The sequence below is a fragment of the Pteronotus mesoamericanus genome, unplaced genomic scaffold (genome assembly GCF_021234165.1).
Source record: "Pteronotus mesoamericanus isolate MK-2021 breed Mesoamerican mustached bat unplaced genomic scaffold, CSHL_Meso_final scaffold_174, whole genome shotgun sequence".
NCBI lineage: Eukaryota > Metazoa > Chordata > Mammalia > Chiroptera > Mormoopidae > Pteronotus > Pteronotus mesoamericanus.
This window is the reverse complement of record NW_026555309.1, coordinates 45,541,461-45,569,165: the sequence shown is the minus strand read 5'-3', so window position 1 is coordinate 45,569,165 and position 27,705 is coordinate 45,541,461. Positions and strand designations below refer to the sequence as shown.

The following is a 27,705-nucleotide window of genomic DNA, read 5'->3' as shown; positions in this document are numbered from 1 at the left end:
GCGCTGGGCGCTGGCCGAGCCAGGCTGACACCCAAGGGCGCCCTCCGCTCCTGTGCTGGATGACACTGCGCGCGAGCCACCCGGCAACTGGCGGCTTGTCTGCATTTTGGAGCCTGCATTTCCTCTAGTGAAGACGTGGCCCGTGGGGTCCTCGGCCACCCCGGCTTCCTGCCGCCGCCCATCTCAGCGGTGCCTCCCTGCCAGGATCCCAGGCTTGGACCCTCCAGGGAGGCGACAGAGAGCAGTCACCCAGCAGACCCCGGCCTCCCCCAATACGCGCCGAACACCAGCGCCGTCAATAGGATGCATTAATCTGCCAGGAACTTTTCAAGATTTTAATGTGGTATTTGAAGTCTATTTAACTGGGTGGGAAGACCTCCCACGTCAAGGACTGTAGACCGTCACCCCATTGCCGGGCCCTGCTCGGGCGGACGGCCGCCCTCGGTGTCTCCTCTCCCGGCCGCTCCACAGTCCTCAGCTTTGTCCCCCGCCCCTGTCCCCCCCTGCCCCCCACAGCAGGAGCACCCAGGCCATCGGAGGCTGCAGGAGCACAGAGGGGAGCTGCCGGTCTGCGATTAGAATACAGAGGGAGGATCAAGGTAATTAATTCTTTTAACGTAAAGAAAAAAAATTTTTGTTTCCCCTTCAGCTCCTCCAAAGCCACGTGAATTCTATCTGCTTATGTAAATAAAGCTAAAGAGCGATAACATTAATTAGCAGCATAACCCTTTTGCTCATCCGGCTGGAGATAGCGGGTAGCTGGGGGAGAGGATTAATTTCTGCTTTAATTAGAATTTACTTTCTCGGCAGCTCGGCCTCCAGCCCGGAGCCTGCTGTCCGTGCCAGCGACAGGCCCCAGCTCCTTCCCGACGCGCTGGCTTCCGAAGGGGCGCCGGGGGCCCGGGCCCCTCGAACGGGCTCCTCCTTCGGCTCCCCGGCCAGCCTGGAGCGGGCTGATGAACAATGACGTGACAGAGCGACAAAGGTCCCGGTCCCTCCGTGAGTCTCCCCACCGCGTCCCAGCCCCAGCAGAGGTGAGATCGGGGGTGGGGCCGGCAGCTGTGGGGTCCCATCAGGCCATGCCACCCTCGGCCCCCCTACCCAAGAGGACAATGGTCTCCAATGGACTCATTCAGGAAGAAGGTGACAAGAGACAGCCTGTCGGCATCGTGGGGGGGGCCACCCTAAAACGCACCTTGCCAGCCCTTCCTAACCCCGACCCCAGCGCTGCGCCCCACCCCCTCTGGCACAAGGTGACTGCATGCCCCGAGCGCCCACTGCACGCCCCTCTGTGAGACAGCGACAAGCAGCCATCCCGTCCCTTCTCATGGGGACCCCGCCTTTCCTCGTCTAGGGGCGCAGGCTCCCAGGGCAGCAGCGCGTTCCCATGACAACGGCCAGGGAGCCAATAGCCGCTGGGGCGTTCCCGGCAAACGCAGCCCTGCAGGGGCCTGAGCTGCAGACCAGGGTGGGGCACGGGTGGGGGGGGCCCCTGGGGCCGAGGAGGGCTAGCCCCACTGCAATCTGGGCTCCCTGGGGCCCCACACAGGCCGGCTTCCTCCCCTGAGCCTCAGCTTCCCCCTCCTGAAAATAGACGTATGAGGACTTACAAAATTTGCAAAAAAGTTGTCATTTCCAGAGATCGCGGGGGTCACTTTCAGAACCTCTACAAATTCTAAGCACTTTACACTCTCTCACCCTTAAAGAAAACCATCAGGGAAGGTGTGACTGTCCCCAGTTCCAGGTGAGAGAAAAGGCCCCTGGGAGCCGAAGGGCCGGCCAGGGCCGCGGAGCGGCCGGGGCAGCCGGGATTCAGTGCCGCGCCGCTGAGGCTGTGGCCTTGTCCCCGGCTCCCTCCCACTCCTAGCCGGCCAGCCCTCCGTGGTCCCTGCACACAAGCCCGGCAGGGCCCACGCAGGGGCTCAGAGCCGGGGCTGACGTGGGGGCCGCGGAGGCCACGCCCAGGGAAGGCCACGGGGGCTGCAGCTGTCCCTGCAGAAGCGGCTGATGGAGCCTGTAACGCAACACCACGGCCGGCTGCGTTTCCCCAAGACCGCGTCGCCGGGCACGGACGCAGCTGCGCGCGCCGGCCCCCTCCTCCCGCAGGGCAGCGCTCCAGGCCGAGACCCCTGACAGCACTTTCCCGTGTCACCCACAGCAGCTGCCCTGAAAGGGACTCTGGCGGGGGCTGCCCTGCCCGCGCGCAGCACCGACGGTCCCGTGAGAGCCAGCAGGGCGCAGAGCCGCCGCTCCGATCCGCCCTCTCCCCCAGCCGCCTTGCCGGCCCCTGCGGCTGCCCCTCCACTCAAATGTCGACACGAAAGAGGCCGCCGACGTGCGGCTGCTGTTGTGAGGAGGGTTCTGGCCTCGTGGATCCCCGGAAAGCAACTGGGGGACGCTGCGTGGGGTCCCGCAGACGCGCTGCGGGAGCTGACGCCCAGCGGCGCGCGTTCGGGGCCAGCGGGGCCTCCGTAGGCCACGACCCCTCCTCCCAGAGCAGGGCCCGGCATTTAGGTGGGGCCTGCTGAGCGAATTGTCCTCCCACGTCACGCACACGGGACACGGGGTCACTCCACACCGCTGCTTTGACATTGAGCCCCTGGTGGTGGCAACGGGGTCTGTCTGCCAGGGACCCCGACGCCCACAGGCCCCTCCCTCTGTGCACAGCTCCCCCCGCCCGAGGCTGACTCGGCTGGCCTCGCAGGGACTTGCTGCTCTTGGGGCCCCACATGGGGAGGCCCCACCCCCGGCCCGGCACCCCAGCCCTGGCGATGGTGACAGCGGCCTCGATGGTGTGGGACCTGTTACCTCCTGGGGCGGCCCAGCAACCATCTGTGAAAGGCAGAGTGGATGGGACTCGCCTGGGACAGTTGTAGGGTCAGAACCCGCACGCGCAGGCCCACAGAACAGCCCCCGGAGCCCATCAGGTCCTGGGGGGTCTCTGGGTCCTCACCAGGAAGCGGGCACGAGCGCTGTGGCCTGAACGTGGGGAGGGAGGACACCTGGCTGTCCGGGAAGGCGGGGGTCACATCTCAGCCCCATCAGCAAAGAGCCCACCGCAGCACCGCCTTCCGGGGGCTTTTGCAGCTTCCTTGGGGCCCCAGGCTTCCCTGCGGGCTCGGGGCCCCCTGCCTGTCCCCACTGGGGGCACCAGCAAGGGGGCTGAGGCCGCCTGGGCACATCCAAGGGCTTAGTCTCTGTAAGTGACTGAGGCTCAGCCCATAGGTGGGACCAGGGCTCAGAGCGTGACCAGGGTCGGGACTCGGCCTGTGACGGGCTCCGGGCTCAGCCTGTGGCTGCGTGGGAAGGGTCGGCGGGGCAGGGCATCCGAACCCCTCCAGGCTCCCGTGTCTGCGTGCACATCAGCGCACCACCTGCGAGGGGGGGACCCCGAGAAGCTGGCTCTCGCTTCTGACAGCAAACCACACTTGTTTTGCCTGAATTTTTTTCTCCCTTCCCCTACCCACGGCCCAGCCAGGCAGCAGGGAAGGTGTAATTAAAAATCAGGTTTGTTAACACGAACACGACGTACATAATATTTAAAACATCCAAGCGCCTTTAACGTGCTACCGACATGCATTTGCTCATTAAGCAGGAATTTTTTTATGGCAGCAACACTGCAAATAGCTCTTATTAAAATGCTCACAACACCATCTGGTCCTTCACTGAGACTCTGAAGCGTGGCGGAGGTGGCCCAGCGCGCCTGGAGACCAGGAGATTCCTAGTGGGCGGTGAGATTGGTGTCCCCACCCGGTCCCCAGTCCTCTGGGGGTCCCAGTCTGCAACCAGACACTTCTCACCGCACTGCATCTTACAGGCAAGAAAAATGGAGGCTGAGGCTCGGACACCTGTCCGGAACGGTACAGCCAATGAGATGGTACCTGGGGGTGAGCCTGAGTCTTTCTGACGCAACCGGAAGCTTGGGCTCTCTCCCAGAAGGATGGAGGGTGATGAGAGGGAAGGATCCAGGCAGCCTTGCCAAGCAATGAGGCAGGGACACAAGAGAAGCTGGACTGCAGGACATTCAAAAATGGTCACCACTTCCCAGGGCTTGGCTCTGTGAATGGGGCAGAGTCCACTCCCTCACGAAGCTACGGGGGACACATGAAAAGGGTTTTGCTCACGGCCCCCACAGGGCACCGCGGGATGGGGAGGGGCTGCCAGGCGCCCTGAGCTGCCACTGGGTACTGTGTCCCATGGGGCTGTAGTGGAGCTTGAGACTGGAGGAGCCGGAGACACCCCAGGACCGGCGGGGCAGCAGCCCAGGCAGGCTGGCAGCCAGCCGGAAGGAGGGAAAGACGGAGGGAGGCGGGCAGGGCCCGAGACGCGATGTCCCGCCTGCCCCACCCGCCTATCCCACTGTGCATGGATTTCGGCACCTTTGAGTGTGCATTGCGGACACAGACGTCCAGACTGGGGTGGCTGTCATTTTGGGGGCCTCAAGCAAGTCCTCTCTGCCCTCTCAGCCTGAGTTTCCTTGTCAGTAAAGTGCACCTGAAGGCACAGAGGCCAGGGAGCTGCTGAGATAGACGGGTGAGGGGACCACAAAGACACCCATAGGCTCACACGCACATGCATGCACACACATGCATGAATGCATGTGCACATGTGTGTGCTTTGCGTGCTGATGCAGACACATGTGCACGTTAGCAGCTGCAGGCACACGCCTAGGCAGGGCACGCACACACCCCGTGTCCGAGCACAAACCAGCACGGGCGCGCATGCTCACAGAAGCCCTCAGAGCTCCACACGCCGGGGTTCTCACGGGGCGGCGGCGGCCAGAATCAGCCCACGTCAGACACAGTACCCCAATTAAAAGAAAATACCAACCAAATATTCCAGTTAATGAGCTGATTTGAGGCAGTAAAAATGAAAACACAGACACGGATAAAAGTGAGCAACATGCAGCGACTCCTCCCTGGCCCCCCGGGGGGCACCCACCCACCCCCTCCCAGCCTCGCTGGTCCCCCGACCTCCCACCACAAACGCCCTGCAAAGCCAGGGTCCCCGCCTGGTGTGCGAGCACAGATCAGGACCCGGGGGCTTGGCAAGCGCGGGGCTCCTCCCGGCCCCTTCCCAGGCAATAAGTGACAGTTTTTAGAAAGTGTCAACTTATTCCCAGCTGTTGTTGCCAAAAAAAGGAGAAAGGGAAAAAACCCTCCTCGGTTTCAAGGAAACTCACGACAACTTCAGAAAAACGCGTGAACGTAATGGATGTGCTCATTTCTCTGAATATTCAGCGGAGGCCAGGGGCCCCCATTTGTCACATGTCATTTGGAGCCACTGGATGGGGGCCGCCGGGGCTGGGGGACCGCTTCCGGGCCTGGCCCGCTCCTCCCGGCTTCCTGAAAGGAACCATCTTTTATTTCTCTTTATTCCCAGGAATAATGGCTCTTGACATAAACGGCTCCCACTAGCAATTAGCCGTGATTAATGCGGGCCGACTGCGGGAGCGAGGAAGTGCCCGGGAGGGGTGGGCGACGTCGCAGAGCCGTGGACTTGCAACAATTGCGTCTTCCAGGGGCGTGCGAGCGGCTCCGCGAGGCCTCTTCCAGCGCTCGGCCTGGGAACCGGCTGCGGCCCAGCATGGCCAGTGGCCGCAGACAGGGCCGGGGTCAGAGGACAGACGCCCACCCTGAGGACGCCTTGCGTGCCACACACACGGGAGCCCCGAGCCGCCAGGAGTAAGATCGCAACGGCTGGGCAGCCTGGGCCTGGCCTGTGGCCTGAGCCAGGCCCCGAGCGGAGCCGGCCTCAGTTACCGCGGTTGGGCAAAGGGGGGCTGATGGGGCCCACCTGGTCTGGGGCTGGGATGCTCTCAGGCGCGCTGCCCTGGGGCCGATGTGAGCCCACGGCACGCCGGAGTGTCAGAGTACCCTGCAGGCCTCCTGGCCCCCCACTCCCCAGAGCGACCAGGCGCGGCCCGCCCCCAACGCCCCCTCCCCGGCCTCCTCCGCCCCAAGGCTCTGCTTCGCTCTCCCACGGTGGGGAGAGCAGGGATTTCGGCAGTCAGCTCCTCTTCTTAATTTAATTTCAGGGCTCGTTAGAGCTCAGTAATTACAGGGCCCTGGGAGCACTCATCGCCCGGCAACAGCCCAGCGTTGGAGCCCGAGAGGGCCTCCGCATCTCCTGCCGGGGGCGGTCCCCGTCCGCCGCCGCAGAGAGGAGCCGGTCGTGGGCCCAGCATCAGGCCCATTTCACAGATGCGAAGCCCGAGGCCCCGCCTGCACCTCTGCCGGGCCGTACACGCGTCTCAGACACCACCACACCTGCCCCCTCCTGCGCCCAGCCCGTGTCCCCAGCACGCCCGTGAGCCTGCAGGCCTCCCCCACAGGGCCTCCGCCGCTCCAGGGTCCCTTCCACTGCTCCAGCCAAGCCCTGGCGTCCCCAGCTTCTCTGCTCCTCTCGGTTCCCGCAGGCCTTCAGGGAAGCTTGCTGCCGCCCGTCCCGCAGGACCTGCGGTGCAGCGGCCCGCGCCCCGGCCTCCCTCGCGCGCAGACCGGGCTCCCGCCGCAGCCGCGGAGGGCTCCTCCCAGCCAGCGTGCCTCCGAGCCTCTTTCCTTGTCCCCCGCCCCCAACACACACCTCCCGAAGGAGCCTTTTCAAGCATTTGTTCCTAACTTGCTCCCAAAATGTTAATACCACAGATGAGCTGTGCGTGTGCCGGGCGGCTGGACCTGTGTCTGTGCTTCGTAAGTAAGAGGGAGGTTTCTTCATCCCCCAAGAGCTGAGTTCCCCTTGGGTGGGGGGGCCATGGCACACCCCCTTATGAATGCCTGTTCTCAAGCCTTCATGAGATCATGTCGTATCTCTGCTCCAAACCTACCCGTGGGACAGCCCGAAGCCCCCCTCACTCAGGTCCTGGTCCCATGTGGGACCCCTGCACCCTCCACTGCCACCCGCCCGGGCACCTGCCACCTGCCATCCCGCCACCCGGGCTCCAGCGCCCGGCGGTCTGCCTCCCGGCCTCCTTTCCCTGAGGGCTCTGCTCGGACCTCCGCTCTCCAGTGGCCTCCCTCTGAGCCACTCAGCACCGGACGGCAAGTGCTCCCTTAGGCCTGCAGCCGCCTGGAGGGCGGGGGCCCCTGGGCCTGGCTCCCCGGGAGCCTCCCTTGGGACTGGAGGGCCGTGAGCCGTGGAAGGAAGGAGAAGGTACCCCCCCAGCTCACCGTCCGCACGGCCCGCAGAGCCTGCCACCTGTGGTGCGTGTCCACAGGCTTCTTCCCCCTTGTTCAGTCCTCGAGGCCTCCCGGGCCACCCGTGAGGAAGCCGAGGCAGCCGCTCAGCATAAGCCTCTCCACACTGCCGACGGGAGACTCGGGCAGCCACTCCGGCGCCGCCCTCGGGGGCCCCTCCCCGGGTCGATGCTCCGCCGGCGCCGTGAGGAGCCGGGCACTGGGCCTGCCCGCCCGCAGGAGCCCGAGACGGTCAGGAGAGGCTGGATTGCATGGCAGGAGGGGACAAGCCCAAACGCTCCAGGCCGCAGCAACCGCAGCTATTTGTCCCTCACGCTGCAGGGGCCCCGGGAGTCAGGACGATGAAGGAGCCACTGTCTCGAGCACCCCCGTCACCATGGCAGAGGGGACAGTGCTCCCCAGGATCTTGCTCTGGCACTAGGTGCCCAGAAGTGACTGGCGTCACAGCACCCACCCCTCACTGGCCAGCGGTCACCACCCCGCCCTCCCCAACCGCACAGGCTGGGGGCGCAGGCCCGCCCGGGAAGGGCCGGAAGGCGGGAACAGGCCCGGCCCGGCCAGCCGCTTGGGGATGGCAAGGAGCCGCCCTGGCCGCCCAGCCTCCGCTCCGCAGCCTGGGTCGGGCCTTGGGGTCTCCCTCCAGGCCGCTGCCTCTGGCCCCCCCAGCCCAGCGCTCGTGGGCGCTCACTCCAGCCCAGCCTCTGCCAGCTGAACAAGGACTCCCTGTGACGGGGAGGGACCCGAAGTGGGTCCTCGAAGCAACTCAATTAACCCTCCATCAGAAATTGTAACACAATCAATTTGGGGAGCCGACTGACATCGTAACACAGTAATTAGGAACAACTTTCAACTCTTGGCTTCCTTTGAAGATGGTAATTGCAATTAATTAAACATCCTCGCTGCTCCTCAGAGTCTGTTCCTGGGGAAACTGGAGCAGGGAGGAGGGCCCCACCTGACCCTGTTCCTGGGAAACTAGGGGGCTGGCTCCTTCGATGCCAAAGGGCTGAGGCCTCAGTGGTCCCCGGAAGCCCATGGCGGCCACCGGGTAGAGAGAGCCCAGCCGCGGGGCTCGGAGTTGACGCCCCGGCACCCCGCCCTCTCCCCAGGGCTCCGCCTGACCCAGAGTGGAAGGGGGGCCCTCGGGGGGCCCGGGCCCTCTGCTCAGCCAGGTTACATCCCAGGCACGTGTCTAGAAAAATTTCTACTTAGAAAACATACTGAAGATAAACCCCAAATTTTTATTACACTGTGCAGTCATGAAATGGCTCTGTCACCTTGCTGTGAAAGTTTCCAAATGGTTCCTCTCCATTCCTGTTCTCGAGGGAGGTGTGAGCTCAGTCCCCCAAAGGGCAAGCAGACCTGCCAGAGTCAATGTCCCTGGGAGGCTTCCTTGTCTCCGGGGTGGGACAGGTCTGAGGCACGGCCCACGCTGTCTCCCAGGTCGCCGTGGGACCTGCGGCTGGCCATAGGGGACACTAGCTCTATGTCACCCTTGTTACTGGCTTCTTTGCCTCCTCTGTCTCCCTTCCACACACCCCTCCTTCTATTCCCAAGTGTCATCTCCCAAGTAAACCTCCTGCACTTGAATCGAGGGACAGGGATTGCTTCCGGGGCGGGGGAAACACAAAGAATTAATATACAGTATGGGGTATGAATACCTGATGTCATTATTGCGGCCGCCCCATTGCATGAATATGACACGGCAGCTGTGTGCCTCTGATGGACAGTGAAGAGACAAGTCTATAGCCAGGAAGGGGGCTGCAGTGGGGGCGAAGGGTCTTCTGGGGCCACGTGCGGAGGAGGGGCGGGCCCGACACGCCTCTTCCAGAGCCCCGGGCCTCCTCCCCCGCCCCCCATCCCGAGGCGAGCATTTCCTGTTGCCGGTTCTCCAAGCAAGGATTTGGAAAAAGCATTTCTACCCACGACTAGGAAGCTATAAATAAACCTCGAATTAAAAGCCAGGGAGAGAAAGTAAAGCTCTGATTCTATCAGCACTCATGGGAGGACGCACCCTCCCAGCCGGCCAGCCGGCCCACCGCCGGCACACCTGCAACCCAGCCCCCAGCGGGGGGCAGCCTGGGCCTCCGGCGCCCAGGCCGGAGGCGGGGGCCGTGGGGTCTGCTGCCCACCGGCCCGCAGCTCGTCACCTGGAGAGGGAGAGGCCCCCAAGACGGAGGCCAGCCCCTGGCGCTGTTCCTCACTCAGGGGACACTCTCAGCCCCAAAGTGGAGGCAGGAAGCACCCACTTCTCCCCAGAGCCTGTGCGTGGGTGGGGAGCAGCAGTACGGGGCGGGGGGCGGGGGGGCGGCAGGCACACTGCGTGTGTCGTTCCTGCCTCGGGTCCCTCTGCTCTCGCAGCCCCTCCCCCACTCCCGCCAGCCTGTCCTCGCGGCTCCCGGGCCCCCTCCTCTGCTCTGACACCACCCGTTGCCCCTCCCTCTGCCTCCCCTGCCCCACCACCCACATCCCAGTGCGTCTGTCCTGGAAAACGGGAAAACCGCTGGGCGTGAACTCCGAGTCAGACACACCAGCAACCGGATCCCAGCCGCCCCCCAGAGGAGCCAGGACTTCGGGGTCCTGACCTGGGGGACAGAGCTGCCCACACCCACCCGGGGCTGTGGCTAAGGCCCCAGAGGGTGGCCCTGGGGGCAGTCCCACCACCCCCTCCCCCTCCCAGGGCCTCTTCCCTCTGGCAACCGCTGGCCACCCTGTCCCGCCTGCCCTTTTGTCTTTGCTCCTTCACTCACTGTCCCTTCGAGATCCGTGTGGCTCTCCTGCCCCACCGCCAACCAGGGCTGTCCTGGCGGCAGAGCAGGGATCAGGGCCCTGCGGGGCCCAGGTGCCAGCCCCAGGGTGTCCAGCAAAGAGCCTCAGCGGGGCGGGAGGGCAGAGCACTCTTTACTAGCTTTCTCGGGGAAGCAAGGGGGCTAGCCAAGTCTGGGGGTGCCCCCCCTCGGGGTGGCAGGCTCAGACCCCGTTGGCCCCTTGAAGGTGCTGCTGGCGGCGGGCCCCGGTGCCAGGAACAGGAGGCCAGGCCGCTGGCCGGCGCCCGCCTGCGCGTAGCTCAGGGCCAGGCGCTCCAGGCGCCGCTTGCGCAGGGCCGCCTGCGCGGTGCTGTGCAGGGGCCGCAGCAGCGCAGGGGGCGGGGCGCCCGGGCCCCGCAGCAGGAAGTCAAAGCCGGCGCGGTCGCGCGGGTCATAGAAGAGCGGCCCGTGGGCAGGATCGGGTCCCGGCGGCCAGGCAAACGGAAAGGGCAGCGTGAAGTCCTCCGTGAGCACGCGGATGGCGAAGTCGTCCTCCTTGCCCAGAGCGCGGTAGGCGCGCCCGATGCCGCGGAAGTGCGCCTCCCAGAGCTGCGTGTCCCCGCCGTAGATGTCGGGGAAGCGGATCTCCTGGGGCGTGACGGGACCTGGGGGGCCGGGTCGTGAGTGAGGAGGACGACCGTGCAACAGGCAGGATAACAGGGGGAGGAGGAAATAAGGGGGGGGGGGTGCCGCATGGCTGAACCTGGCACGGCAGAGGGGAGGGCACCCAGAGGCTGGGAAGGGCAGAAAGGCCCAGAATGGCGTGAAGGAATATCTGCCGCTAAATATTATTTGGGTGGAAAGCTCCATATGGGGAGGAAACCTGGATAGTTGGTCCAGGCTGGCCACGCAGGGCCTCCCAAACAAGCTCAGGGCGCTGGGCTCATCCCGAAGGCCATGGTGGGTGGGGAAGGGGGTGACGTAGCCTCTCTCCGTGGAAAGTTGGTTTGGGGCTGAGCAAAGACTAGGCCGTGGGGGCCCAGCCCAGAGGTCGAGTCACATCTTGCTAAGGACGAAGTAAGGACAGGAAGCACTCCGCTCGGGGGGAGGTCGAGGGGCCAAATGCCAGGCCTTGTAGATCAAAGTGGGGAGGAGCCCAGGGCCAGAGTCCAGTTCCCGGCCTGGCACTGCCGGCCCCAGGACCCGGGGGGAGGAGCCGCTCCACGGGGGACGGGGGTCAGGTTGGAAGGCGAGCTGGCTCTGTCTCTGGAGGCCCCCACAACCGCGGGGCAGGTCTGAGGAGAAATGTGAGAGCCTAGGTCTCTGTCCCGGGGCCTTACAGCGAGTCATACGTGGATTCCTGGAGCAACTGGAGACATCCCGAGACCACGCACAAGGAATCACGTGCACGTGAACACAGCACTTTGCCCCTGGTTTGGGGCCCCTGCGCCCTCGAAGCCCGTCCACGGCCCCTGACCGCTGCGCGGGCTGCTGCTCCACGCCCACACCCTGCCCCTGGCTCAGAGGCCTGGCTGGGTGATCCCTGTCCCTCCGGCCACAGCCTCCTGGCTCCAGAGCCTCTGGGTGCTGATTCTTCTCCCCTTCCTGCGGACACTCACGGGCACCGGGCCGGGCGTCAGAGCTGTGACCCACACATGCGGGTCCTTGTGCACTCCAGGGCAAAGGGCGGGTAGACCTGGCTTGGAGGTCCTGCCTCCCACCTGGGAGAGCCTGGACCGGTCACTTAACTTCCCTGCACTTCCGTTTCTCCTTCTAGAAAACGGGAGCAATCAGGCATGTTCTGCCGCCCTCACAAAAGAGAAGGCAGTGGTGAGCCTGCCTTATCACCGGAAAGTGTTTCCCTTAGCTCAGCCCCCAGATAATCGCCAAGGCGAGCCAGCTGGAGAACTGTGGCTCCCAGCACCGCGGACAGCTCCGAAGGGGCGCCCCCACCCCCACCCCCACCCCCGGGATGTGGCGCCAGCAGCCTGAACAGCTCTAAGGCACCTCCCGCCAGGACGGGCTAAAGGGCCGGGCCTCCACCCACAGCAGCCGCCGTGTGTCCATCGCCTCTCTGTCCACCAGAGGCCTCCTCCCTGCAGCCTCGTGTTCGAGCCACCGGCCTGGCCTCATGTTCAGCACCAACAGATGGGCAGGCGGCCCCGGGAGGGACTGTGGAGAAGAGGGTAGCTGTGGCTGGGCCCTCAGGGGAGGCGAGGGGGGCGCTCCAGGGCGCTGGGGTGACGCCCCCGACTGGCAGGTAGCCAGGCAAGGGCGGTTGCTGTGGGGCAGGCGGGGGGGGGGGGGGCAGGGAGCAGCAGGAGGGAGACCGTGAGGGCGCCGGGCAGTGACCCGGGGCAGAGGGGCTGTTGACGAGGCCGGGGAGGTGGCCAGAGGTGCTCGGGTCCTGCGCATCCCTCGGAGATAGAAACGACAGGGCTTGCGGTCAAGAGGGTGCGGGCAGGAGGGAAGGAAGGAGGAAGACACCGAGGCTTTGGGCCTCAGCAACCGGAAGAAAAGAGGCCCCACTTACTGATGTGGGGATTGCTCAGAGGGGCGGGAGCCGAGGGTCCACCTGGGGAAGGTGGGTGCCTTTACACCGGCCGGGGGAGGGGCGCAGAGGGTGCCGGCTGTGAGTCGGCCGCTGGGCGGGGCGCCAGGCTAGGACAGGCGCCTGGACGGTGCTGTTTACAGGCACGCAGCTGAGATGGCCGAGGATGGGAGGAGAGGAGAGGCTCTCTCCCCTCGCCAGGCCAGGGACAGGACGGGGCACCAGCGAGGTGTCTTAGAAGGGGCCGCAGGGCCGCCGGAGGAGGGGCCCGCCGTGAGCCGCCAGCGGGCCGCGTGGGTCAGGCCTGAGAACCGGCCTCAGGTTTAGCTGCTTTAGTGAAGTGCCCAAAAGGAAGCTCTGGTTCAAGTGGGTTTGGGAGCGAATGGAAGGGAACAATTGGGAGGCAGCGAGTATAAATAACCTTTTGGAGGGCTTTTGCTATAAATGGGGAGCGGGTAAATTGAGTTGCTAACAGGGAAGTGGAGTCAAGAGAAAGGATAAGCTGCACCGCGCTTCTGTGTTGATGGGAGACCTCGGGGAGAGGCCAGGCAGCCTGATGGGGGCGTGGGGCTCGGCGGACGGCTGTGACGGGGAGGCACGGAGTGGGGCCCGCGGGAAGGCGGCCTTGGTGCCGCGGGAGCTGGCGGGGCGGGCAGCGCCTGCACACGCACCCAAAACCCACAGGGGTCTTCGTCCCGAGGCCTCAGTTCTCCGTGAAGGGGACAGGCCCCCAGCTGAGTGTGAGGGGGCGGGGGGGCCTGGGAGCGGGTGACGCAGGAAGAAGGCCCCACAGGCATTGTGCGGCCGAGCTCCTCGGGCTCTGCTGGCGGAGGCGTGGGCCCAGGAGAGGAGTGGGCGGAAGCTGGGGGGCTGCCAGGCTGATAGACAAAAAGAGAGAGGAGAGAGGGCCAGGAGGGAGGGTGTGTGCGAGGGTGGATGATCCTGCAGAGGGGGCGAGGGAGAGGGAGGGGGAGGCGGTAGGAATTTGCTAGAAATTGTGGTCCGCCCGCCCGCCCCGCCAACGAGTGTGGGGGTCCTGCTCAGAGCACCCGAGCCGAGGCACCGCTCCGAGACTGGGGTCAAGGCTGGGCTGCCATTCGAGTACCCACACGGCCAGGGCCCGGCCCGGGCACGGGCGGCTGGGGGATGCGGGACCGAGGGGCCCGTTGATAGAAGAAACCACCAGTGTTTCAACAGCACAGACGGAGAAGGCCAGGGACCAGAATCCGAGATTCCAAGAGGCGGGGGCGTGGGAGAAATAACCCCGGGTGGGGGTGGGACCACGCCCCAGCAGGGGCAGCGGAGTGCACTTCTGAGAGCAGGGGGTGGTTAGGGACGTGGTAGGAGAGCAGGGCCCGAGAATGATCCCGAAGGAGCCCCGAGGAAAGAGGAGGCGCCTGCCCCATCTCCAGGCTCAGGGTGCGAGGGCTGCAGGGCAGCGGGTCCTGACTAGGGCAGGAAGAACGGGCTGTCAGTCACAGGGCGGGTCCCTGCCCCGCCCCAGGCCTGTCCCACTGCGCGACCCTGGCAGAGCCCTCCGTCCCCTGGGAGGAGGGGCTGGGCTGGCTGCCCCGTTGCAGAGCCCCAGGTGCCCGGCACCCTCCTCGCCTCCGTCCCTCCGCCTGCCCAGGGCCTCACCGGGAGGAGGTACGGGCGGAGGCGGCAGGCTTGCCTTGCCGGGATCCCCGGAACAGGGGGAGGCCATGTCGACAGCCTGGGGGTCAGGCTTGTTTACCTGGCTGCCCAGGAGACGGGGCGGGGCCTCCTCGGGGAGGAAAGAACATTGTGTTTAAAGGGGCCCCACCTGGACCTGGGCGGGGGGTGGGGGGAGAGGTGGAGGGAGGTGAGCGGGCACAGCGGGGGGCCCCCCACACCCCTGCAGCTCACCTGCCACTCAGAGACCTCCCCCACCCCCACCAGCCCACCCAGCCCGTGGACTCCCAGGACCATCCCCCTTCCCCAGGTCACCCCGGTGTCCGCGGCCGCCATCCTGTAGCACAGAGGCCGCGACCTGGCAGAGGAGGGCCGCCCCTCCGGACCGAAGCCGCCCATCCCAAGGGCATTCCAGGGTTCAGGGCTGCTCAGGGCCCCTCTTGGCATCTCCGCAGTCCCCAGGATGGGGGTCAGACAGGGCCGGCCTCCAGGACCCTGCGGGGGCCGAGGAAGGCGCTGTGAGTGGGCAGGCGGGCAGGCGGGAGGCCAGGGTGAGGGAGCCGCTCTGTCTCCCCGCCTCTGGGAGCCCAGCCGAGGCAGGTCTGAACCCCGGCCTGGGACAGACCCCCGGGGGTGAGCGGGCTCCGCTCCCCCTCAGAGAACCCCGACATCCTGCCGGGGAGAGCCTTGCTTCTAGCCAGGGTGCAGGGTGCAGGGGAGGGGGCTGCGGGCCCCCCACGCCTGCCCCAGCAGTGCAAAGGGACATTCGTCACCCCCTCTGCCACCTCCATTGTTTACGTGAGCAAACCTGCCGCACCCTTCAAGGGCTTTCAGAGGGGGGCGGAGGAGGCCCCCGCCCAGGCCGCGCAGCCCCTGTAAGACTGGCCGCCCTTCAGCCACCAGGCTGCTGTCCCCCGTGGCCAGGAAGCCAGTCCTGGGGTGCGGGCGTTCCTTTGTGACCGGGTCAAATGCCTGTTTTGTTACATGATATCATCCCTTCTCCAAGGTCATTGCTTTTCTCATTTAATCTCAGGTAAACTGTTTTCAGCCCTTTTCTACAGATGGGGAAACGGAGGCTCAGAGAGGTAACTGTTTGTTTGCTGGGTTGAACGGAGTCACGCCACTTTGCATTCCCGTCTGGGAGGAGGGTTAAAACGCCAGGGGAAATGGCGCACATCCCATCTCAAATGGGGTGTGAGAATCTAGTCACATGGTCGCTTAGCTGCAAGGGAGGCTGGGAAGTGTAGTCCACACCTGGGCAGCCAGGTGCCCGGCGTTTGGAGGGAAATCTTCCAGTTTGCCGCAATAGTTAAGACAGGCCCCGTATATCTTAGTTTGGGCTTTGCAAAGTCCACTGTATTACTTTCCCAAGGCTGCTGCCAAGGGCCACCACATGCTGGGTGGTTGAAAACAGCGTCACTGGGCTGAAATCGGGGTGTCGGCAGGGCCGCACCCCCTCCAGGGGCTCTTGGAGGGGACCTGTCCCTGCCCCTCCCAGTGTATGGTGGCCGCTGGCAGTCCTCGGCCTGCAGCCACCTCGCCCGTCTCTGCCTCTGGGGTCGCATGGCCTCCTCCTCTTCTGCTGGTACAAAGCTCCCTCTCACGAGGACACCTGTGGTGGGCGGTAGGGACACCCCGATAACCCGGAACAGTCTCCCCATCTGAAGATCCTGCCTTAACCAGAGCCTCAAAGGCCTTTTTTGCTGCATAAGCGCACAATGACAGGCTCCAGGGATTGGAACAGAGATACCATCTCCGGGGGCCTTATGCAGACCCTAAGGCCTTGCTGTGAGGACGAGGGGTCCTGGGGGGCATCCCCGGGGGACAGAAGGAGGCCGATCAAGGTGTCATCAGGCAAGTGGTCATCTCTGGGAGCCACTGGGGTTCGACCCCACAGGGCGTTCCTGTTGAGGGAGGAAGAGCCCACGACTCAGCCACCCACCGTCTGCCATGGCTTGAGGGCGACTCCCAGGAGAGCTGTTTCTCTGGCACCTTTGGCCAGTGGCCAGAGAGCCCCAGGACAGAGAACAGCAGGGCCGGCACTGAACTCTGGAAAGAGTAAGCGCCCATGAGCGTGGGTGGGGGACCGGGATCGTCTGCTCCCCGGTCCCCAGCGCAGGGAGCTTGCAGTCTAGCTGTAAGGCAAAGGCAAGTTAATCGCTCAATAAGGGAAACATCAGCTGCCAAGAATCCCGAATCACCGATTCGAAAGAACCGATGCGCCCCTTTGTTCGTAGCAGCGTTATTTACAACAGCCCAAGTGCCGGAAGCAGCCCGAGTGCCCGTCCGCGAATGAGAGGATCAAAAAACTGGGGTACATTTACACCATGGACTACTACGCAGCAGAGAGAGGGAAGGAGCTCCCACCTTTTCCGACAGCAAAGGTGGGCTGGAGGGCTTTATGCTGAGCGAGATAAGCGGGCGGTGAAAGACAAAGACCGTGTGATCTCCCGTGTAAGAGGAACCTAATGAATAAAATAAACTAATGAGCCCAATGGGAACCACAGGCAAGGGAACAGGGAACGGACTGACAGCGACCAGAGGGGAGGGGGAGGGGACAATGGTGGAAAGAAGGGGAAGGCTCCGTCGAGGAGCACGTGTGAATGACCCAGAGACACGGACCACCCACGGCGTGGGGACTGATGGGGGGGTGGGGGGCGGGCTGGGCGGAGGAGGGCAAAGGGCGAAACAGCGGGACAACTGTCAGAGAACAACAATAAAAAATAATAAAGCCTCAAAAAAAAAGAAAGAAAGAAAGAAGCGCCCCCTGTGACCAGGCAAGTGTGAGCGCTGTGGCGGTGGCGGGGCGGACGGGGCCCGCAGAGCCGCCCGGGCCAGGGGCAGCCTCTTGGGAGAACGATGCTGCAGCCGAGGGCGAGAGCTGCCCGTCCCGTGTGGGCCAGGGGGTCTAAGGGGACGCGTGGGCAAAGGCCCTGCAGTAGAAAAGGCACAGGATCCGGGACCAGGAGACAGACGCCCCGGAGGCCGCGAGACTCGGCGGGCGAGCGGTGAGCTGGGAGAAGGGGCGAAGGCATTAATCAGGGGCGCGGGCACGGCCACCGTACCTTCCCCTTCAGCAGCACGGTCACCTCCACTCTCAGCACCCCCCGCCACTGCACGGCCCCCCTTTCCTGCCGCCCTCAGGGGCAGACAGGGTCCAGCAGAGCGAGCAGGGAGGCGCAGCGAGGAGGAAGAGGAGGAGGACGGGCCAGAGGCCGCCAGACAGCTCTGCTCTGCATTGCCCACTCTTCCCAGATAATCCCTCCTGCCACCGGCTTGCAGTTATTTTTAAAATCTCATTTTCAGAAAGTGGAGGAGAAAAACCTCTTTCTTTTGCCTTTTCCCCTCTTCTTTCTGTGAAAGATTAGGAAGGGGGGGTGAGGGAGGAGGGAGCCCTGGAAGACAGGGTGTTCCCGGCAGGGCACCTGCTCAGGGCTAGGAGGCTTCTGCTGACTCTAGGCCCCCGTCCCATGGGTCCCAGGCCCCCCAGTCTTGGGCAGCGCCTACAAAGGACGTGGCCGGCTTCTCCCACCCAGCAGGCACTCCGTGGGCCCATATTACGCGCGGGAGCCCAGCAGGGAGGGAACTCAGGGGGAGTCCCAGGGCTGGGAGCTGGGGGAGGGGCACGGGCCCCGCCAGGGCCATGAGCCAAGGCCCCCGGGCAGTGCCAGGGGCGCCAGGGTTCATGGGCACAGCAGCGCGGGCCTGGGTGGGCTGGCAGGGTGGGGCCGACCCCAGGGGCCCATCGGGGGGCGCTCTCACTGCCACCCCACAGGGGGCCCGGCGAGGGGAGTGAGTCCCTGAGCCAGGAAGGGCTTGAGCCCGCTGCCAGGTCTCGGAGGGAGGCGCTGGGGGGCGCGGGCAGACGGGGGTCCGGGCAGGGCTGCGGGGCGCGGGGTCAGACCCCTTCTCCTGGGGCGGCGGCAGCAGCCTGTGGTGAGGCCCCGTCCGCGGCTGGGAACCCGGGGGCGGGAGCACCTGGGGCTCTCCCAGAACCGCAGCCTCCCGGGGTGGCGTGTCCACAGCCCCAGGCCCAGCCCTGAGCGGTGGGAGGTCGGGGTCCCCTCCCACACACACTCTGACCTGTCGTTCTGGGTCCAGGAGGGCTGCGGGGTGGGGAGAGCGTGTCGCTAAAGGAACACCGCAGCCCCCCTCCCCAGAGCGCCCCTGCTGGGAGTCCTGCCTAGGCCCATGGCGCCACCTGCCGGCGGCGCGGGGAGGCGCGGCGAGTGGGCCCCCAGGCCCCAGTGGGGCTCTGACGCCGGGGAGGAGCTGGTACCCTGGGGGTGGAGGCAGATGCGAGGGGTGCCGTGGGTCTCACCCTCCCCCTGGACTGGGGTTGGGGGGCCTCGGTATGAACCTGGCCCCACCACCGAGTGCTGTGTGACCTCCAGCTAGTTCCCCACCCTTTCTGAGCTTCATCCCAGTGCCCGGCGCAGGGAGGCGTGCACGGCGGGCTCCGAGGCTGCTGTGAGAAGAGGCCAGCAGGCTGGGGCCCCAGCCCCGACGATGCTCCCTGATTCCTGAGAGGCTCCTTGGGGAGGCAGACACCCGGCAGGCCCCAGTGGGGACCCTTCGGCCCCGACACCTCGCCGTTTTCAAACGTGGCAAGACGTAGGGGGACGTGCACAAGGGTGCGACCCCACATCTCAGGAGGTGTCCCTCCCCGTGTGCCGGTGCTGGGGCCTGTCCACAGGGGGCCCATTCGCTCCCACCCACCCGGCGTGCTGCATAGACCCCTTGACACCCGGCCCCTCCCGGACCCTGCAGAGATGGGCGCGCCACCTCTAAAGGCGCTCTGTTTGCCAGCCGGGACTTGCCAGAAAGTTCTCCCATGGAAACAGTTCACAGAAACCCTGCCTCACCATCATCCAGGTGTGAACAGTCTAGGACGTTCCAGGAACCCACGGAGCAGAGCTCCCAGGGCTCAGCCTCTCTCCACATCCCTCCCCCCTCCGCCCTTCTGCCTGGAGTCCTAAGAAGGGGACCCACTCCCCACTCCGAGGCCTCACTCTTGGCCCTCACTCTTCCCAAGGGAGAGGGCTGCTTGGCCCACCTGCCCAGGGAGCGCGGCGGACACTCCCCAAGCAGCTCTCAGACACCCCGGGCCGGCCGGGCGGCCTGGCCCATTCCCGCGGTGTAAATGCTGCCACCGCTGCTGAGGTCCCACTGCAGTGCGCCAGCGCCGCACGCAGAATCGGGCGGGGGGACAGTAGCTCACGTGTCCACGTGCCTATGTCCCCTACGTCTGCATCAATAACCTCGGGGCCTGGGTAGTGGGGACACAGTCCAATAATCAAGGAGTCACAACTGTGGGATACTCAGTGCCTGGTTTTAATAGTCCATTTAATGGTCAGCCTCTTCGGCTGTGTTTAACAACCAGCCCTCAAAATTGCTGAAGACCTAAGGACCAGCCGTGACGTCTGCTGGGGTGGCTCTAGCCATTCACGGGCTGAGACCACCGGACAGAATGCCTGACAGGGACACACCGGAGGCCTGGGGCCCTTCTCAGAGAAGAGGTACACCCCAAACCCCCGTTCTGGCAGCTCTGCGCGGCCAGGCCTCCCGGGGACCCTCCTCCGGGGCAGGACCCAGGGACCAGTCGCCCAGTGCCCTCCAAGGTGTGGGAGGACAAGGAAGGCGGGGGGTCCAGCAGAGCCGGGTTACATGCTGACCCCTCCATCCCAGCACGACGTCCGGGAAGGACGCCCCCCCCTGCCTCAGGGGAAACTCACGGCCCCCACCTGCTGGGCTTGGGTCGGGGCGGAAGGCTCGGGGTAACGTGCTCAGGACAGGGCCTGGTGGGGCCTCCAAAACCATGCCCTCCTCCGGACTCTCCCCTCGCCCCGCCAGCCTCAGGACCCCGCCACCGAGCGGGACTCCAGGGCAGCCACCTGGAAGGAGGGTCGGGCGGTGTGCCGCGCTGACACGTGGGCAGCTGCCCAGGTCACCGGGCAGCTGGGCCAGGCTGGGCCTCTGTCTGGCACCACGCACCGCTCACGGGAAAGCACCTACATCCCCAAGCAACTGGGGGAGGTGGGCGTTGCCAGTCCATTTACAGAGGGGTCGGGGCCCCAGACAGGTCATCCGGCCAGCAGTCCTGGAGCCAGGGGTGGAACCCCGGGGCCAGCCCCGAAACCTCCGTGACCTGGGGGCAGGCAGTGCCCGCCGGTTGTGTCTGGGACTCTCCCCCCATGGCCCCAGTCCCGGGCACACGGCTGTCTCCAGCGTCCAGGGGCTGCCCGCGCGGCGTGGTGGCAAGGCCCCTCCAGGACAGGGGCTGGCTGGGCAGAGGGAGGCGCTGGGGGCCGGGGCTCGTTGGCCCCGCTGCAGGTCCCGTCACCGACAGTCCCGGGGTCCCGGCAGCATCCCTGTCTTCGGCCCACCCGAGGACCTCCGACAGCCGTGTACGGTGACGAGGGTCCATGCTGGGGGTCCCCAGTCTGCCTTCTGGACCCAGCTCCGCTCTGCAGGCCTGCCTCCGGCCCGCACAGGACCCGAACTCTGCCGTTGCCGTTGCCGTTGCCTGGCATGGAGCGTGCGGCAGCCAGTTCTCTACCGCTGTGTGGCCAATGGCCCCCGAACGTGCTGCCCACCGCCCACCTTCACTGTCCCGCGGTCTCTTGGCCCTGCAGTCCCGGCACGGCCCGGCTGGGTCCTCTCCAGGCTGCCGCCCAGGCGTCTGTGGGGCCTGGCCCCGTGGGTCTCAGGGGCCCCGCTGCGAGCCCCAGATGGAAGGCCGGGCCCACGGCCGCACTGGGAACGCGGGCATGCGCGCTCGCGCCCGTGCCCCACCCGGAACTCTGCGTCCAGTTCACAGCACTGTCCCTGGAAAGCTGCCCTGGACACCGGAACCATTGTGACCTCAGGGGTGAGGTCAGGGCTGGCAGGGCTGGGCAGGGGGTGCCCAGAGAGAGGGCTGCCCTGCTGGGCATGAGGACACAGCCTGTGGGTTTTCCGCACCCCAACATGGACGGGCGGCATTCGGAGAAGTCGGGCAGCCGCGCCACGGCTGCTAATACGTCATCGGCTGTGTCCCAGAGCCCCAGGTCAGCCAGCGCCCCGCCAGGACCTGCGGGAGCCCGGGGGGGGCCCCGATGCCCTGCTTCCCACAGGGTCCCTGGCCTCTCCCTCTCCTGGGGATCCTCCCTGTTGGGTGCAAGGACAGGCCCCCAGGGCCCGGGGAGGGTGCCCTGCTGCAGCCCTCAGCTGGGAAGTCAGCCACGTGGCTGTTGACGGCTTGTGAGGACCAAAGGCGTGGCCGGCCGCGTGCCGGTCCAGCCCACACACCTGCCGTGGTGGGGGACAGGCGGGCAGACTCCTCCTGCTTCCCTGAGCTTCGGCTTCATCCTCAGAGAGGGCTCCTCTAGGGCCTTCGGGCCCCGGTGTCCCTGGGCAGCCCTGGGCCCGCGAGCCCCTCCGCGCGTGCCGTCCCGGGAGCGGCCGTGCACTGCGACCTCCGGCGTTCTGATGGCAGCCCTGGCCTCCGACGGGCGGTCGGGCCCATCTCCTCCTCCTCGCCGCCCTGTCCGCAGCTCTTCGTGCTCCGGATGTTTCTTTGTGCTAAGAGCACATTCCACCGGGGTCTCCGCGGGGCTGGGATGCCGATTTGGGGCGAGGCAGCAGGTGGCCGTGGCGCCGGCGGCCGGGGCGGACGGGGCGGACGGGGCAGAGGCCTCTGCTGGGCGCGGAGGTGGGAGGCGCCCGTGGAAGCTCCGGTCTCCAGGACGCGGGCCTCTGGTCAGGGCCCAGCGCTGACCCCACACCCTGCTGCGGATGCCGTGGGCTCTGGGACAGGTCACTGGGTCCCTGTGTCCCGGCAGCTCACGGGGTTGGCGTGAGGCACCCTCGCTGGGCACCGTGGAGGCCACAGTGCGGCTGAGGTGAGGTGGCAAGAAGGGAGCGGCCCCGTTCCCGGATGCCTTCAGCCATTCGTTACTCAGTCATTTCTTCGGTCAGCCAGCCACACCCTGCACGCGTCCTCGGCCAAGGCTCCCTGAACCAGGCCACTTAAAGTCTGACACCCCCCAGCTTGTCCATCCCGCCCCCTGCTTGATTTTGCCCCATGTCCCTGTCCCCCACTGACATGATGCGTAGTTCCCTGCCTGTTCGTCCGAGAATGGGGGGGCTCGCGAGGGCAGGGGTTTCTGTGCGTTTTGCGCTCGGGGCCGTGCCGGGCACACAGCGGGCCTTTACCAAGCACCCGCTGGATGACGGAGGCCGGCAGGACCGCGCCCGCCCCGGCGTGGCTTCGGGGGTCGTTTCTGCCCCCTAGCACCTGCGCTGAGGAATATCGCGGCCGCCTCGGTTCCCGTTCGCGCCGAGCGGTATCCACCGACTGAACGCGGTTGACGCACCCGCCACTTTAAGGACTGTGCGTGCTTCTCCTCTGGGGCTATTGCAAGCAAAACCCCTCTAAACATCTGTGTGTGCCAGGTGCTGTGCCACACACGCTGCCGCCGCCCTGCGGAGAGCCGAGTGTGGTGGCCAGTGCACCGCCTCCGGCGCCTCGGCCTGCACCGCACCGCCTCCCACGCGCAGGACGCGGCGCCCGGCGACTCTGCGCCCACACTGGCTGCTTTCCGCTCCCTGATGGAAGCTGCTCTTGGTGCGGGTCGCACTATCCCACCGCGAGGTTGCGTCATTTCCCTTGGGGGGGGACGTCTTTCCAGTCTTTTGCCCAATTTTGACAGGCTCGTGGTGGGTTTGCTTTGCTTTGTGTTCCTTGTGTGTTCTGGATGTAGGCCTTCATCGGACACGTCATCCGCAAATATTTCCTCCAAGCCCACAGTGTTTCTTTTCTTTTTCCTTACAGACGTCGCTCCAAAAGCAGATGTTCTTCGTTCACACAAAACCCAATTTGAGGATTTTTTTTTTCTTTTTTGGAAAGTATTTTGGTGTCCGTCTGAGAAATCTTGGTCTAACCCAAGATCATGGAGACTCCCTCTTGTATGTCCTTCTAGAAGTTTCAGAATGTTAGATTTTACTTTTAGGACTATGGTTTATTTTGAGCTAATGTTTGTACATCGTTTGAGGCAAAACTGGGAGGTTTTGCATGTGTAGACCAATAATTGCGAGCCCCTTTGTCCTTTCCTGGTTGCATTGCTTTTGCACTTTTATCAAAAATCAGTTGGCTTTTTATGTGTGGGTCTTCTTCCGGACTCTGTGTTCTAGCCCATTTATTTATATTTCTGTGCTTCCATCATACCATATTGTCTCATCTACTATATAGCTTTGTAACAAATCTTGAAATCAGTTGTGTTACCTTTCCATGTAAATTTTGAAAACAACTTGATTACCCCCCCTACACACACACACACACACACACACACACACACACACACACAAAATCCTCCTGGGATTTTAATCAGAATTATAATAAACATTTAGATAAATTTAGAGAAAAGTGACATCTTAACAATATTGAGCCTTTCAATTCATGAACATGGTATGTCTCTTCTTATTAAAGTCTTCTTGATTTCTTTCATCATTACTTTTTACTTTACAGCATACAGATCTTGCAATTATTTGTTACATTTATACCTATATATCTCATCATTAGTGCTGCTATAGATGGTGCCTTTTGAATTTCAATTCCCAATCACTTATCATGAGCTTATAGAAACATGACTGATTTTTACATACTAACTTTATAAGTGCAAATCTGATAAACTCACTTTTTAATTCTAGTAGCTTTCTTTTTTTATGGGGAACCACAGGAAAGTTTTGAGGGACGTGACCTGACACATTCATACGGGGAGGTGCAACTGGAGGGGTAAAATACGGGGACGCACGCTTCCTAATCACGGCCGCTGCCCCACCTGCTCCCGGCGCTCTCTGGCCTCCCTCCTGGCCCCGGCAGGGCTGGCTGGTGGCCGGGGCGAGGGGTCCCCAGAACACCGGGTCTTCCCCCAGTCAGGGCGGGAGCTGGAGCCGGGACGCCCGACCCTGCACCCTGCCGTCCCACCGACCACGTGTGGCCGCCAACACTTGCTGGGAAGTCAGGGCCGCGCCCCGCCCCGCCCCGCCCCAGGCCCATAGGCGGTACTGCCGACCCAACAGCATCTCTGAGGCGGCAGGACCCGCACCCCCTCCAGGGCCGTCAGGCCCCTGGACGGAAGGGTGGGCCCCTGCGAGGCGCTCTCAGCGCCCCCTGCGCCGGCGGCCTGAACGCACGTGGGGCTCCCAGGCGCGGGCACCCAGGCCCCTCTTCCATTTCAGAATCTCCTCCCACCTCTCGGGATCCTCGAGGGACCTGTCTTGCAGGAGGGCTCCTCGGAGTTCTGCCCGCAGGGACAGGGCGGCCCACCCCACCACCATCCTCCTCTGCAAGTCACAGAGCAGCCAGGCGGCCCTGGTGCCGCAGGAGCACAAGGTGTTCTTGGAGGAAGCCTACAACGCAGGTGGGCGCCGCGGGGCCCCGGTCCCAGCTCACCCCGTCGCGGCGCTCCCCTGAGGAAGGGCTGGGGACGAGGGCCAGGGGGCTGCCCTCCAGGACCTGGGGGTGTCAGGTGTGTGGGCACAGCGCTGCTTTCAGCAGAGGGTGCACACCCTCCTTGGCCTCCTCATGCCTCCTGAGCCCCCAAAATGCCCTCTCTCCCACCCCACCTCCGCTTTCCTCCCACACTCCCCACGCCTCAGATCCTGGGTGCAGGCCTGGCCCGCTGCCCGCGGCGCTTTGCCCTCCTTCGGAGGGTGACTGCCCCCTCCTGCTCAGTGAAGTTAAATTGCCACCTCCCTTGAGAAGCCAGTCTTGACTGGCCCTCCTTCTTGGACGTCTTCAGGACTCACTGCCCCTGCCCTCTGTGATCCCGGGGGCAGTGCGACCGCCCCACAGAAGAGAGGTCCACTGAGGCTGGGCAGGACCCCAGGGCTACAGGCTCCTTCTGTTCGCAGCCGGGCCCGGCCCCCCCTCGGAGCCCCCACACAGCCCTCTGGCCACCCGGAGTGGACAGCACTGAGTGCCGCACGGCTGGGAGGGGGCGAATAGATGGAGAGACAGGGGGGTGGGTGATGGGTGGGTGGGTACATGGCGAGATGGGTGGGTGGGTGGGTGGGTGGATGAATGGGTGGACAGACGGACAGATGAATTGTGGGATGGATGGATGGATGGATGGATGGATGGATGGATGGATGGACAAATCAACGGATGGATGGACGGATGAGTGGAAGGGTGGACATATGTATTAACAGTCGAATCGGTGGACGAGTACAGGGATGGACAGGCAAGGGGAGGGCGGATGGCCCGATGGACGAACAGGCAGGAGTGTACGGGGGGCGGCCCACGGGGCAGCGGGCAGGAGGGTGACAGATGAGCGGGGAAGCGGCTGGGTCGAAAGATGCTGGCTCAGAGAATGGATGGAAGTGCGCGTGCACTCCCGCCGCTTGCCTCTTGAACTCCGGACGGCTGACTGGACAGCCGGGAGGCCCAGGAACGTGCCCCGCGTGCCGGTGCCCCTTTCAGATCGCTCCTCCCCACGCCCGGCCCGCCCGGCCCGCCCGGCCCTGCCGGCACCGCCCCCCGCCCCTGCACCTCACGCCCTCCTGCCGTCCACTTCAGCCATCTGCTTCAAGATACTCCGAGACCTGAACTGCTCAGACGCCTTCCGCCTGAAGAACCTTGTCAAGAAGATCAAGAACATGGCCCACGAGGCGCCGAACCTGGTGCTGGAAACCATCCACGACTACTTTGCGAGCAACCCTGAGGTGGGAGCGGCTCGGGCCGCGTGCGGGGGCACGGGGAGCGGAGGGGAGGGCTGGGTCCGAGGCGGGCTCGAGGCTCGGCTTCTCCCCAGGGGGGCGGCTCAACGTGGGGCCAGTCCGCCCCCTCGTGGCCAGTGGGCTGCGGGGGGAGGGAGGAAAGTGGGCTGACCCGAGAACAATTTCGTGACACAGACATTATGATCCCCACAGATGAGGAAGGGGACCACCTTAAATCACCTTAGGGAAGGGAGGTGATTGGCCTAAAGCCACAGAGCCATTAAGAGATGGCAGAGATGGGCGGAGGGATGGGTGGCGGGTGGGTGGGTGTGCGGAGGGATGGACAGACGGACGGATGAACGGGTCATTGGTTGGATGGCCCTTTGGGTGGATGATTGCTGGAGAAGATTAGTGTGAGTTTTAACAAATGAGTAAATAAATGACTGCTTAAGTCAAGTGTCTATAGAGATGGAACGCTTTCCAAATCCCATAGCAGCTCCCTGAGGATAGAGACAAGTTTTTATTCATCTCTCTCTGCAGAGCCTACTTCGCGGCCTGCATGTATTTGCAATAGGTGTTCACTACGTGGTTCGATGACAAATGGCCAAATGCACCCACTGGGGATCTTTCCCCAGGGACTCCCCCCCGCCCCCCACGCGCTCTCACTGGCAACCGCCAACGCGGCCCTAAGCCTCTGCCTGCTCTGCCACCCTCAGGCCTCCAGCTGGCACAGGCTGTGGCTGTTCCACGTTCTGGAGACTGTCATCGGAGCCAGCGACTCGCTGGAGGAGACCTGGGAGAGGGCCTTCACGAAGCTGGCCCTGGAGAACATGACCAAGTCCACGGTGGGCCCCCCTCCCGGGCTCCCGGGGCGCAGGCAGCCACCCCCGGGACCCAAGGGTGCTAGGACGGCCCGGCCTGGGGTTGGCCGAGCAACGCCTGTCCGTCTTCCTGTTTTCTCGCCACCAGCGCCTTCTGAGGGACAGCCTCACACGCCCATTTCACAGCTGACACGGGTGAGGCCCCGAGAGCTCGCTGCTTTCCGAGGCCTCGGGGCCTGTGAGCGGACGAGCGGGTGTCTGCTTCCGCTCAGCGCCCCGTCCCCACAGGCCCCTGCCCCGCAGTCGGCTCTGGGCCCACTCCCCACCCCCTTCCTTACCACTCCCACCGGCGCTTCCCACACCCCGGCGTCTGGAAGTCTCTGCGAGTCTCGCCCATCCCCTGGGCTGTCCCTCGGCCCTGGGCCGCCCACCCCCCAGGCCGCGCTCAGGGGCTGCTCCGGACGGCCAGCTGTCCCAGCTGACGGTGGCTGCAGGGGCTCAGGGGCCTGTGGCTTTCGCTCAGACCGCTAGCCCAGGGCAGCCCCAAGTGGGTGAGCCAGTAAACACATGACCAGCCATGGTCAGAGAGGGGTGGCGGGTGACCAGGCCCTAGCACCCCACGAGGCAGGAATGGGCATGATGCAACCCCCAACACGGACGGAGCGGCCACACGCCAGAGACGCGCCTGTAGTTACTGCCCAGCTGGTGAACGGCGGGCGTGACAAATTCCACGCTCCCCGCAAAGATGCGGCACGTCGCCCCATTGCAACTGTCAGAAACACCAGGGCGTCCACGCCTACCGATTCCTTTCTTCTCCAACTATTTTTAATTTATAAAAAAAGGAAGGCATCTATGTATAACTGACAGACTAATAATCAAATAATTAAGAGCTGGGGGAGGGGCGGCATGACCCCGCTGGGCGAGGCCGCAGGGCACGCGGGCCCACCCGGGTCTGGACGCGGCCGGGCTGCAGCGTTGCCGAGTGCGGACAGGAGTCCCTCCGGGGCAGCCCAAGGCGGGTGTGGGCCGTGCGGCCGAAG

At 64.5% G+C, this 27,705-nt stretch overlaps 2 protein-coding genes across 2 annotated transcripts in view; one reads left to right on the top strand and one right to left on the bottom strand.

The window, feature by feature from the left end:
• Window positions 1–10,123: 10,123 nt before the first annotated feature.
• Window positions 10,124–14,196, bottom strand: CUNH8orf90 (chromosome unknown C8orf90 homolog). The gene is made up of 2 exons (XM_054590691.1): window positions 14,130–14,196; window positions 10,124–10,605 (listed from the first exon to the last, which is right to left on the bottom strand). The coding sequence occupies exons 1-2, from the start codon at window positions 14,194–14,196 to the stop codon at window positions 10,124–10,126; spliced, it is 549 nt and encodes a 182-aa protein (XP_054446666.1).
• Window positions 14,197–21,113: 6,917 nt separating this feature from the next.
• LOC129084446 (maestro heat-like repeat family member 5) overlaps window positions 21,114–27,705 on the top strand; it is a 35,244-nt gene continuing 28,652 nt past the window's right edge. Inside the window, exons 1-4 of the mRNA XM_054590690.1 lie at window positions 21,114–21,193; window positions 24,366–24,547; window positions 25,705–25,850; window positions 26,561–26,689. Coding sequence (XP_054446665.1) covers window positions 21,114–21,193; window positions 24,366–24,547; window positions 25,705–25,850; window positions 26,561–26,689 — 537 coding nt within the window. The remainder of the gene's footprint in view (window positions 21,194–24,365; window positions 24,548–25,704; window positions 25,851–26,560; window positions 26,690–27,705) is intronic.